Source organism: Convolutriloba macropyga, chromosome 3 (assembly GCF_964194025.1).
Source record: "Convolutriloba macropyga chromosome 3, txConMacr16.3, whole genome shotgun sequence".
In the NCBI taxonomy this organism is placed as follows: domain Eukaryota; kingdom Metazoa; phylum Xenacoelomorpha; order Acoela; family Convolutidae; genus Convolutriloba; species Convolutriloba macropyga.
Window position 1 is genome coordinate 80,852,525 of NC_134470.1, and position 14,144 is coordinate 80,866,668.

General features: G+C 36.4%; 1 protein-coding gene across 2 annotated transcripts in view; it reads right to left on the bottom strand.

The window, feature by feature from the left end:
• Window positions 1-8,058: 8,058 nt before the first annotated feature.
• LOC142337327 (uncharacterized) overlaps window positions 8,059-14,144 on the bottom strand; it is a 47,576-nt gene continuing 41,490 nt past the window's right edge. For both annotated transcript variants that reach the window (XM_075386534.1, XM_075386533.1), the window contains exon 4: window positions 8,059-8,303. In XM_075386534.1, coding sequence (XP_075242649.1) covers window positions 8,148-8,303 — 156 coding nt within the window. In that variant the 3' untranslated portion in view covers window positions 8,059-8,147. The remainder of the gene's footprint in view (window positions 8,304-14,144) is intronic.

Here is a 14,144-nt window from a genome sequence, read left to right on the forward strand (position 1 = left end):
AATATAAAAAAAACATTGAGTTCGTTCAAGGTGTTGATTTTGAGTTGATACAAAATTTACCTAATAATGGAACAGAGTATTTACTTATTTTTGATGACTCTTGTGAAGAAATTTCTAGTTCTAAAGAATTTGTAAAAATAGCTACTGCTGGTAGACATAAAGGTTTAAGTACAGTGTACATAAAGCACAATCTCTTTCATCAAAGCCGACTAGGAAGGGATATTGAACTACAGAACACCCATATTGTTTTATTCAAATCACCCAGAGACGTTTTACAAATAAACACGCTCAGTCAACAGTTGGGATTTGGATCTCAACTAAAAGACTGGTATACCACAGCAACTTCAGTTCCCTATGGTCATTTACTTATTGACTTGACTCCAAAAACAGTCGACTCTCTGAGATACTGTACTAACAGTGGTTCAACACCATCTTTATTTTTCCTACCTCAAAGCAAGCAACAGATCACATTTTTGAACGATGAGCACACAACATCTCTCTACTCTGATCGCGTTCCAGAAGTATTCCCAGAGCTTCAAAATAACTTTTCTCAAGAATTGTCCCAAAGACTTTATCCAGTTTCTAAACGAGTGCATAGTAAGCCTTCTAAGAGGAGAGCTAAGAGAAATTCAAAAACAAGAAGTTTTAAAGTTCAGAGAAGAAATTCATCTTCTTATTTTAAAAAGAACAAGCCTCAGTAAAAGAAGACAGATCCTGAATTGCAAAAAAGGCATCAGTCTTATATCATTTTTAACTCCGTCAATCATTAATCCTCTCTCTTGAAATGGATCAGTTTGTTTTGATTCCTCAACAACTTTATGATCAAAAAATCAGGTTATCACCTCAAAGATTGGACAAATATAACGAAAAACAGGATTCGGTTCCAAAAAATTTGGAAACTGTTTATAGAAAAGTTAACGCTAAAACAAAGTCTTCTAGCAACGAATCACTTATCAATGAAATTTTAAATTCACCTCGCATTAAACTATCCCTATCTGACTCCATTTTGTTAGACGGAAGAGATACAAACGTTGCATTCGTCGATTTTGTATACGCTCTGAAGAAGAAAAACGTTGAATGTCCCGATATTTATTACACAATTCTTGACGCAATCGGCATAAATCCACATAAAATTTTAAACAAAGATGCCAAAAGCAAAGAACGAGGAAGCTGGATCCCTTTCCAAATCTGAAAAAGCCAAGCTACAGAGGTTGTACAGGGAAGGAAAAGCCGCATATGGTTCAGTTCAAAACCTTCAGAAAGCCAGTGGGTTGTCAAAGAAGAAGGTTACTGATTTTTTATACAGAAAGAACTCTTACACAAAATTTAGACGAGCAATTCGACATTTCAAAAGATTACCTGCTTTTGCAAAACGTATCAATGAGATTTGGTGCCTTGATTTGGCTTTTATGGATAAATTGTCTGAATTTAATAACGGTGTGAAATACTTATTGATGTGTTGACGTCTTTTCTTGCCTGGTCCGTGTTCAATCAATGAAGTCAAAATATGCCTCTGATGCTGTAGCTACCTTTAAAAAAATGTTAAGGAAGAACACTAAACCTGATAAAGTTTGGGTTGATCAAGGTACTGAATTTCAAGGGGGAGAATTCACAAAATTTTGCAAGAGTAGACACATCAAAATCTACTCTACAAGAAGTGAAACAAAAGCTGCTGTAGCAGAAAGAGCAATTAGATCTTTAAAAATTATTATTTATCGCTACATGGAGGAAAAGGGCGATAAATACGTTCACAAAATGGATAGTTTTGTTAACACTATGAATACAAGAGTTAGCAGATCTTTAGGTAAATCCCCCAAAAACGTTAAAAATTCAGATTTTTTGTCAATTTTTTACAAAAACCCTATTATTGAGTACAAAAAAACCACGCTTTAAAATTGGAGACATTGTTCGAATCTCCAAGTACGATATCCCATTTAGAAAAGGTTACAAGTCTCAATTCACAAGTGAAGTTTTTGAAATTGTTAAAATTGCGACTTTAAAACCACCAACCTATAACCTTCATGGAGAACAAGGTGATGAAATTCTAGGCAAATTTTATGAACAAGAGCTTGCAAAGTGTATCATTTAGATATGAATTCTGTTACTGTAGAGTTGGTTTCGAATGCTTCCTTTGATTGTTATCCAAATAATACATTAAGTTCTTTTACAAACTTTCTTCCGGAACAAATTAATCTCGAAGGAGAATGGGAGGTTGCAATTACAGAACTATCTTATCCTTCCTTGTACCAAAACATCACGGAAGGGAAATTTTTCTATCTAGATGAAGCAAAACCGAATACAAAACCATCAGACTATTACACACTTGATCCAGGTCTATATCCTTCGATCTCTGATATTGTAAACGAAATGAACAAAAAAGTTCAAGAACGAGAAAAGTATGAAAAAACACCAATCAGATTACACGTTAACAAAATTACACAGCGAACTTCTTTGAGTCTTCCCAATGAGAATTCTTTACTTGTTATTTTTAGTGCTGATCTTTGTCATGTCTTTGGATGTGAAGAAGCTGTTTATGGGATGGTGTTTTCATGAGTGGTGCTGGTCCACTTTTTCCCAAGTTCCCTTATGACATTGTACGAATACATACTTTGATGATATATAGTGATATTGTTGAATACAACATTGTGGGTGATACAAAAGCTGCTCTTTTACGATGCATTCCTTTTATATCAAAGGTTAAGAATGGAGACATCATCTCAACTGGCCAATACATGAATTATCAAAATTTTCCAAACCTACAGTTTAAAAAAATTCTGAAAAAATCATTCCACAGCATAAAATTAGAGCTCCGAGACTCTTATGGTGAAAAAGTACCTTTCAACTCTGTTGGAGTAACTAGAGCAGTACTAATGTTTAGAAAAACTTCTGAAAATCATTTTTAGAATTAAGACTGTAAAAAATGGTTGCTGATAGTGATTTACCGTATTTTCGCGGATATGCCAGACAAAGGGGTAAGGGATTTGGAGCTTTAGCGCAAACAATTGGGAGGACAGCAATTCCGTTTTTGAGACGATATGTTGTCCCAGCAGCAAAAAGAGTGGGAGCTGATTTAATTGAAATGGCTGCTCCTGAAATTGGAAATGTTTTGACTGGGAAGAAAAAACTCAAATCTGTCGCTGCTGATGTTGGAAAGAAAACTTTACGTAAACAGCTAGGTGCAGGAAAAACAAGAAAACGTCGCATTATTCGTAGATCACCTCCAAAAACCAGTCGACGTCGTCGAACGAGAAAAGATATTTTTGCTAATCTAAAATGAATTCTAGATCAACAAACGATTCCAATTTTCGATATGGACACTTTACAAACTCTTGCTTGGAGATTTTTGACAAAATTCCTGTTTTGGAACCAATTGAATCTTCTCATGTTCAAGAAGTTTATCCTAGTACTTCACTGGATGAAAGCAGCATTGAATTTGAATTTGAAACAGATAGAAGCATCTATCTTGATATGAGAGATATCCACCTTCAAATCAAAGTTGGACTACAAAAGGGAAGATTGTTTGATGACTTTATGAAAAAAGATGAGCATGGAAAACCAGATATGGGTATGTCTTTCACAGATGACGATTTACATTATCTAACTCATGTCAACAATATTTTACACTCACTCTTCTCCAACTGTGAAGTGTATCTGAACAATCAACAAGTGTACAACTCAAATGGTCTCTATGGACACAAGGCTTTAATTTCCAATGAATTTAATGCTTCAACGAGAAATAATGAAGGCATTTTGGCTTGTCATTGATACGAATTTGAAAAAGAACCTAGTGATTATGAGAAGAGCCCGTTTATAGACCGAGAGGAAGAACTTCTGCTGAAAAATGGAAGCACTTACTACGGTAAATTAGCAATTGACCTGTTTCAATGTGAAAATTTACTGCTTCCAAATACAAAAGTAAGATTGAAATTGATTCGTGCAAGACCAAATTTTAACATGATTTCCTACAATCCTCACGTTTCCCTTAAGTTTCTTGACTGTTCCTTATTTACACGACGCGTGGTTGTTAACGAAGTGTATCACCAGACTATCCAATACCAATTAACTCATCAACTTGCTTGTTACAACTTTATGGAAACCATTGCACGTACATTTATTATTCCCTCAGGACAGAACCAGTTTATTCAGGAAAATGTTTTTAACAATGCTCCGATCAGAAGAGTAGCTATTGCGATGAACACCAATTCGGCATTCACAGGACATTTTCAAGAAAATCCTTTCCATTATTAGAAATTTGGTTTGCGAGAACTTAGAATTGTTCGCGGAGGTATAGCTTGATACAACTAATGACTGTAGAGCATACGTAACAACAATGAAAGCAATGAATTTTAACGAGGAAACTCCTGCGTTACCGAATCATCAGTTTCAGAACCACTACATACTTGTATTCGATCTCACTTCACTTCAAGATGCTGGCGAAAATATTCATTACCCTGAACTCAGTGGTGAAAGTATTCGATTGGAAATGTTTTTTGATCGTTCACTAAGAAACGTAACAGAAATCATTGTTCTGGGAGAAAGGATGTCCACTGTCAAAATTGATCAGTTTGGGATTGTTGCTAAAAATGTCTAATAATTTTTCATCATTTTTTCAATTTTATGTATTTTGTTGGAACATTTGTAGGCTTAACCTCTCTATCTAGCTGTTGTTCTCTACATCAATTGTTAATTAACTAATGGATGTGAACTGGGGTAGACTAACTTCAAATATATATATTTATGTTCCTTTGCTAATTTTCCTTGGACGTTTTATAATTATTGTTTTGTTTCATCCCAGCACCCAGGACGAAACGGTTGACAAAATCACAAAATCCAAAGATTGTTGCTTCTCTCAACAGAACGAAAGTTTTCAACTTGATTGCTCTGTCAGGAATCCTTGTACAAACGGAGCTTGTGAGATAAAGAAAAGAAAACTTATTTGTCATGGATAACACCTCACTTCGTGACATTATTGAACGTATTCCAGAGCTTAAATTCCGGTATATTGGATCCTTTCCAGCAGATTTTGTTCCAAATTTGCCCAAATTTACTTTTGCAATCATCAAAACTTCCCCAAGCAGTGAAAATGGTGAACATTGGATAATGATTCGTCGCCTCAATAGGAACTATTACTATGCGGATTCTCTAGCACGATCAATCACACAATACAAATTTTTGAATAAAAAGTATCAGAAAATGATACACAGAACACTCCAGAAACTTGTGTGGGTTCTACACTATTTATGCTGCTTTTCATCTATTTAAATTTTTACAAACAAACTTGAACAATGTTCATGATGTGCATGTACTAAATTTTATTAGTAACTATATGTAAATTTGATTACTGGGGTATACACTAAGCTGGTGCCCAATAAAGTCGACATTAGTTTTTAACAATTGTACCTTTTACTCAGTTAGCTACGCAAGTTTTTCCTTTTTGTCGAATTTATTAACCCACTCGGCTAAATGTACCTCGGTTTTCACTTATTTTAATAACAATTTATACCAATTTAATGTAAATGTTTGAGTGATTTTGTATTTTGATGTGCATAATTTATACTATGTCTGTTATTTATAACTTTTTCAATTCAATTTTTTTAAAAAGCTGTCATTTTTAACCAATCAGAAGAGAATATTTAGAAATTATTGAAAAAACGGTGTAAAGATGTACAAAAATCTCAACAATTTTTCAAAAAATACCCCTAATCTTAATATATGTCAGCGGATATAAATAATCTTAAAACATGTCAACCGCTATAACTAATCTTAATACATGTCGACCGCCATAACTAATCTTAATACATGTCGACCGCTATAACTAATCTTAATACATGTCGACCGCTATAACTAATCTTAATACATGTCGATCGCTATAACTAATCTTAATACATGTTGGCCGCTATGACTAATCTTAATACATGGCGGCTATACACAATCTTAATACATGGATAATCCATTCCTAATCTTAATACATGGAGATTCTATTCCTAATCTTAATACATGGAGATTCTATTCCTAATCTTAATACATGGAGATTCTATCCCTAATCTTAATACATGGAGATTCTATTCCTAATCTTAATACATGTACGCGCCTATACCCTATCTTAATACATGGAGATTCTATTCCCTATCTTAATACATGGAAGGGGACCCTACTCCGAAAATACCGCTATACCCTATCTTAATACATGGGGTCCCCACCCCCCCCCCCCGGGGACTATCACTCACTCTATTACTACTTAAGGTTGCTCACACAGATATTCTGACATCTCAGTTTTTTTTCTAATCACACTTTGTCAACAAATTTGAATTCAAAGAAATCGATTTTATCAACGAGCACTCTAAAATGAAAGATACATCCAAACTTATTCTAGGAATATCCTTGTTTTTATTTGAAATTGAATTATATAACACCGGTTAAACTCACAAAAAAACTTTAATAATTCGTCAGCAAATTCCGTTATCGGTTAAACATTTATATAAAAACAAATCTAAATGTTCTTTTTTATCTTTTTTATTTTGATTTTTCAGAAATCCAAAAAAATCATGATTAGAAGTGTTTGAGTTGTCGGATTCTGTTATATGGTAATGTAGGGTATATTTTAAACATTACTGTTTTTTAAGTTTTATCCAAGGCAAACATTAATTTTACGCAAATTAAATTTTATCATTTGTTGATCTGTTGGAAGCATTTATATGCAAACGACACTCTTTGCATCCAATAGGAAATATAGTTGTCTTGCATGATATGTGGATAAGGGGGTACCGACCAGCCATCCCCCATTCCCCCACAGGCTCTCCGCATATGGGGAAACGGGCCTAATTGCGCTTCTAATCGGTACCCCTTTCATCGACTACTACACCCACAAATTTATTCATCATAAAACACAGTAAATTTATTCGTAGTACGGCTAAATCTATATCTATGTAAAGAAAGACATAATCTGCATTTGTTTGTTTAACACACACACACATTTCTCATTCCCATACATTTTAAAATTACCATTTCTTGTCTCACTTAGTGCAATCCACTAGTATCGAGTTAAGCTGCTAATTAACCGTTATCAGACGGATAGTTTGGGTTCTATCCCCCTGTCTCCAGAGGACGTATCCCACAGATCTAGTGTAAATAGTGAGACCGTGTAAAAAGCACGTAAAACAAACCTGCGAAAATAACTTGAACAAAAAACCGGCTTAACTCTACAGTTTTAGATAAAGCAAGTTATTTTGCTTATTTTTGTCTGTTTTAAATCTAAAATAAAAAATATTTAGGATATTATCACAAAATATTAGAATAAGCACACTCGCATGATAAGCATAAACCTCTACCTAAAATCATGCTTTAATGCTTATTATGCTTTTTATCCTTATTGAGATGAAGGTCTAATCGAAATTTATCGAAGATCTAATCGCTTTTTTTCGAAATTTCTATTAAGTCATCAATGTCAATACAACTAGCTTCAAGTTTAGAAAATAGAAAATAATATTTACAAGAGCAACCTGGCTCTTTATTAAAATAACCACAGTAAGGCGTAAGGCAAAGGCTGAAAAATCTAACTTTGGGTTAGATCGATAATTACACTCAATGTTACTCACAGAAATGCCAAGTGATAGCTTTAACATGATTCTTATTAGGTACACATTATAATCACAATTGTCACAATTGTCAAAGAGAAAATTATCTCTCTTTCGTGATAAACTGGGCATTTTAAAAAACAATTTGGATTTTTTTCAGAAAATCATTTAACAAACGAAGATTTGTAGGGCAAAAAATTGGACGGTTCATGTAAAATTCACAAGACGTTGTCGCGCAGAACCCGAATAATCATAAATGATAACATTAATACTTTGCTTATAGTTGATTTGTCTAAGGTTTCACGCAGAAATAGCTTTTGTTTTTTTAATGAAAATCGGGATCTATTCTGTTCTGATCCCCCTTTCAGTGTTTTTCACGCCCCCGTTTTAAATTGTACGTTGTTATACAACACATAAATCTTTAAAAACAATAGCACGTGCGCCTGGGGGCATAAAAAATATGAGCCCACTAAGCTGGGTGGGGGGGGGGCAAAATATATCCCCAAGTCGAATTCAGTTACAGTTTGAGGACTACAATGACGTTTATCTCAATCTTTGAGTCCAAATTTGATTTCAAAGTGCTTCTTCGGGCGTTGAACTTTTGATGTTTGTAATGAATTTAGAGTAGTCTTTGAAACTGACTCTGCCGTCTCCGTCCAAATCAGCCATTCTCACCATATTACTAGCATCTTCGTCTGTGATATCTTCTCCGAGTGATTGCAACGACATCTGAACAAAAAAGACACCTTAAAATTTCCGAGAAATAATTGATGCTATCAAGGACAAGTTGACTTTTGATCGATTTCGAGGAAAATGCCGGCAAAACAAAAACACAAATTATTTTCAAAACCTGAGGGAAGTAGTCGACTTCTCAAAACCTTTTATAGCAACAAAACAAGCGAAACAAAACAAATCAAATTTAATTTTACTTTAATAATACACAATCAAAATTGTCCTAAGCATCCCCCATCCCAACATAATTAATTAACATTTTTGTAGGTTCCGGTATTTGGTAGGTATTGGTTTTGGTAGGTATTGGTAGGTTCCGGCTTTTGGTAGGCATGGGTAGTTTCCGGTATTTGGTAGGTATTGGTTTTAGTAGGTATTGGTAGGTTCCGGCTTTTGGTAGGTTTTTGGTAGGTATTGCTATTTCGTAGGTATTGGTTGGTTCTAACACCTGTTAGGCATTGATTCCGATAGCTATTGTTATCTTCTGGCAGTAAAAATTACTGTAACCACCAAATCATTTCTGATTCTACTCGGTTTGTCTGCATAACTGACTTCTCATTATTGGTTGAGACGAAGTCAACTTCAAACAATACACTGCCCAAAATGAGTACTAACTCATCCGATTCCCCGGATAAAACAATGTTAACTCAACAATCCGTTGGTGACTCAACAGCAATCAAGTCAAGTCAAATGAACAGAAGCGATTAGAAACGTCACAACTAATGGTTGAAAATGACACAAAGCTTCATATTGACTACATGCTTTCCAAATTTGAAGCTTCGGACGATTTGGAAAGTTTAAACGAAACAACAGAAGACATAAGAGCAACGCAACAGAGACTTGAGCCCATAATTCTTGAATTGCTAATTTTCGTTGAACTTGACGAACAAGATCGGATGTCCAGAGACTACTAAAAATAAACATAAAAATGACTTTCACGCTGTTAAGAGAACAATTTAAACAAGTTAAACACAAGAATCTAGCAAAAAACGACTGCTTCAGAACCGGACCCCAAGAAAAGTATCGTCCATGATGACAATATAATGCCACATCAACAACAACAGCCTCGTCTCAATTTTGTTTTTGTTGACTCCGTTACTGAAAAAACTCAATTACTTAATTCCGCTTCAGCGCCCGCTGGAAGCTCTTTTGCCGTTAGTTCAAGTTTTACTGCACCCGGTGGTTCAACTTATAATGGCCACACAACGTCTTCTTTTTTGAGATTGTCAACTGCTCCCTGCAGCGCATCTCAACATCTTCCGTGAGTGTTCCAGTCGGATATCCGCCAACAAATGTCACATCTCTCATTCAAAACTACCTTAGCACTCCCAATCCACCAACTTTCAGTAGTTTCTCGCAATCTATTGCTTCACAAATGCCACAATTTTCTGGACAATCAGTATCGATGTCCACTTGTTTCCAGTAATCTGCACCAAAATTAAATGCAGATCATTTCAATGGTAATCCTTTGAGTTGGATGAAATGGTTCAGCACATTTCAGGCTACTGTTGACCGAGCTACAATGACATCACCCGAAGAAATAATTCCTTTACGGTCGCTATTGACCGGCGAAGCCAAGGCCCTTGAGGACGGTTATGGTTGCAACGTTGACCTATACGTTTCAGCAATAAATCGCCTCCAAGAGCATTTTGTTAACCCAAAACGTATTGTAAACGCAAGTTTTTCTCGAAAAACTCTTAAGTTTCAAAGCCCCAAACCTAGCTCATCCAGAAAACTACACACAGTTCTCCTCTTTCTTTTAACAATGGTGGACACCTTCTCCCTTTAGGTTTTATTAACGATGTACATTCAACAAATAATCTGAATGTTGCACTCGCAAAATTTCCAACCCTGTACGGCTCGAGTGGAACAAATTTGTTTTGGAGAAAAACTATCAACAACCGTCTCTCCAAACACTATCTGAGTGGCTTCTCAACTTCTTTGAAGCATGAAATGATTTGAGCTCTATAAATCACGTTACGCAAAACAAATTCAAAACACCTGGGAAACCAGTTTTTTAGCGGATATAATAACGTTACCAATGACAAGAAAAAAGTTACCAGAAGCAATTGGGAAACAAGGTAAGTGATTATTCGCAGTCTGAGAACAAACAGACAGCAATCAAGCCATGCCCCAGCAATGAAAAATGTCAATTACTGTATAAAAGCACGCATTTCCAGTCTCTTCCACCGAGCTTTCGAAGAGACCGCATAAGAAAACCTAAGTTGTGTTTTAACTGCTTTGGAAGTCACCACGTTGACAATTGCACCTCAAAAAACGTCTGCCGTAACAACAATTGTAGAAAAAAGCACCACACCATGCTTCATGATAGTTTCGATATAAATCCTGGCTCTAAGAAAACTAACGTTAAAGCAGTCCATTTACAAGGAATAGGTCAAGTCGCCGTAGTTCCTTTGCAACTGAAAAACGGTGAGAAGACCTTAAATACATATGCTTATTTAAACAAGGGTAGTTGTCAGAGGCTATTGCTTAAGTCAGCAGCCTCAGAGCTAAACATTGACATGAAAGTCATTGGAAAAATGCCAATCAGTGGATACTACATGACAAAAGAAATTGACTGGGCTTCTGTAAAAATTGACATTCAGCCACTAAAGTCTGATCAGCAGTTCTTCCCTCTTACTGACGTAATTGCTGTCCCGAATCTGAATGGTGTCCCCTGTCGATACAGAAAAATTGAACCAACTCTGTGCATCGTTCGATCACCTCTGTCATATCAGTTTTCCTCAGTCATATCATTGGGAATAAATTTGTCTTTGAATAAATAATTCTTTGAATCGATAATCTTGATCTGATTCACTACAAGCGAATAGTGAAAGGACCCAAGAATGCTCCTTGGGGAGTAGAGACCCAGCTAGGCTGCACATGTGCAGGAAAAACAGATTTGGCACCTGACGAAACTTACCTCGTACAGTTCACTCAATTGAAAGGCCACCCTAATATGGATGAACGAAAGTTCAAAACGGTTTCAGATTAGATGAAAATAGAAAATTTAGGCATATCTTCACCCAAAAAGGCAATGTCCAAAAATGATAAAAGAGCCCTTGAAACACTGGAAAACACAACACAACTCATTGTCGGACACTATCAAGTTGGTCTCCTTTGGAAGGAAACTGCAAAACTTCCCAATAATAGACGGCTCGCTGAGAAGCAACTTTACCAATTGAACGACAAACGATCAAAGAACGCACAGCTCAAACAAATGTACGAAGAAACGCTTGAGAAGGATCTACTTAACGGATACGTCACTTAAATTGATCCTGACACTGAAGACTTGAATTCGATTGCTTCTTTTCTACCTCACCATCCAGTAACCAACGAGAACAAGCCCGGTAAAGTGGGGCGTGTAGCTGATGCGTCAAATGTTTTTCAGGGTCAGTCCTTGAACTCGAACTTTTTGAAAGGACCAGATCTGCTTAGTAACCTCGTCGGCGCTATTCTGCGATTCAGAGAGGACAACATTGCATTATCCGCAGACATTAAACAGATGTTCATGCAGGTCAAAGTAACTCCTGAAGATAGAAAATTTTGCGTTTTCTCTGGATTAATGATGGTCGCGTTGATACATATGAGTAAACCCGCCATATTTTTGGTGCTACGGACTCGCATTGCATTGCATCATATGCACTGAGATAAACAGCTCGTATCTATTTTGAACAGTTTCCAGATGTAATCAAATACATTGAACGCAACGTCTACATGGACGACCTGTATGTTGCTACTGACTCAATAGAAAAGGCAAAAAGAATACTACGTGAAATGAGAGCAACCTTATCAAGAGGAGGTTACAATCTCACCAAATGGAATTCTAACAGTTCTGAGTTCCTTGAAACTGTAGAACCGGGCGTAAGATTGGACCCATCAAAAGTTCAGCCTCAAAATCAAAAGGTATTTGGATTACCATGGAACCCAAGAACTGATTGCTACATGATTGAAACTCAGCTCTTTCGAAAAATCAGTTTAATTGAGGAGATAACTCAGAGGAAGCTACTGAGATTTGTAGCGTCCCTATTTAATGCACTTGGTTTTACTGCTCCTTTAACTATTCGACTGCAGAAAATTGCTGCTTAGAATCAAGGATCGAAATGGGATAAACCACTTCTTGTTCAAAATTTTCCAGATTTTGTCAGTTTAAGGGATAAAATCCCCAACTTCAAGGACCTACAAATGCCTAGAAACCACTTTCTAGACAAACTTATTCGGTCAGTTCATACGTTTACTGATGATTCCGAGTTTGCTCTATCAGGCGTCTGTTATATCAGGGTTGAGTACTCCGATCAGTCAATTGCCGTTAGATTCGTTATAGGAAAAGCTCGTGTAGCCCCGATGAAAAAGATGACTATTCCGAATTTAGAATTGCAAGCAATTAGAATTGCAAGCTCAACTTGCATAATTTGTTATGGACGAACAAGGTATAGATTTTGCCGAAAGCATAATTTGGTCTGACAGCACAACTGTTCTCTAATGGTTGCTATCAACTGAAATGCGACACAGAATTTTCATTGCTAATCGCTCGGCCAAATTTTTAGAAGTCTCATCTGCTTTTGATTGGAGGTACATTCTATAGGCAGCTAACCCAGCAGATGACGGAACTCGAGGTTATATTGTTTTCCAAATGACATCGGAATCTCGCTGGATTTCAGGACCGTCGTTTTTGAGTAAACATAGATCAGACCTGTCCAAACAGGAGATTCTGCAATTGCAGTATGTGACGATAGTATCTTTCCCTTCTTCAGTACCTGTAAAAGAAACAATTGTCGATTTGAAGAGTTTCAGCAGTTGGAACAGACTAATATGGGTAATCGCCTTTTGTTTCTTCTTTGGAGATATGTGCAAGAAGCGTAGTTAAGACATTCAGTTAGTCTCCTACACTAAAGCGTATCTGCATATCATTCAAACAACCCAGAAACAAGGTTTTAAGGCAGAATTCTTTGCTTTGAAGAGAGGTGATGATATATCCAGCTCTAGCACACTGAAACTTTTATCCCCGTTCATAGACAAAAACAACCAATTTAGAGCAAGAGGCCGTTTGTCAAAAGCCACTTCTCTGATGACTTCTCGTTACCCTCTGATAATTGACGGTCACTAGATTGTTTATACAGCATACAAATGAACTCAACTGTCACTGTGGTCCCGAACAAACTAGGAATTTTCTAATGGAGTATTACTAGACACTTCGGTGTCAAGCGGTAGTAAAACAAACCATTAGACACTGTCTTCCATGTCGCCGAAAAATCCAAGACGTTAGCATTCCTAAAATGGCAGATTTGCCTCAGGAAAATTTGCCTAAAAACTATCAATTTGTCGTCGAAACAGCTGGACTCGATTTTTTTGACCCTTTCCTGTTAAGAACAATGGCAAGCTGTTTAGTCGTTACGTACTACTATTCACGTGTCTACTGGTCAGAGCAGTCCATCTAGAGGTTTCAAATGACCTTAGCATCAACTCAACAATTAATTGCATAAAACATTTTGTCAGCCAGAGAGGAAAACCCATTAAATTCATTTCAGACTGCGGAAAATCATTTGTTGGTTCGAACAACAGCCTCCAGTCCAGCATCGCCGACCTAAAATTGTCAAAATCTTTTGCGTCGAAATTGCACCTTATGAAAGTCGCAATTGTATGGAAGTTTAGCCCTCCAGCGGCCCCGCATTTCGGCGGAATTTGGGAGCGATTAGTGAAGATAATTAAACTGTCTCTCAATAAAGTCATTGGGTCACGAACGCTTACCGATGAAATATTATGCACAGTTACGTGTGAGATAGAAGCAAATATGAACTCTAGCCCCCTAGCAAACGTTCCAAGTCATATAAATGATCCTTT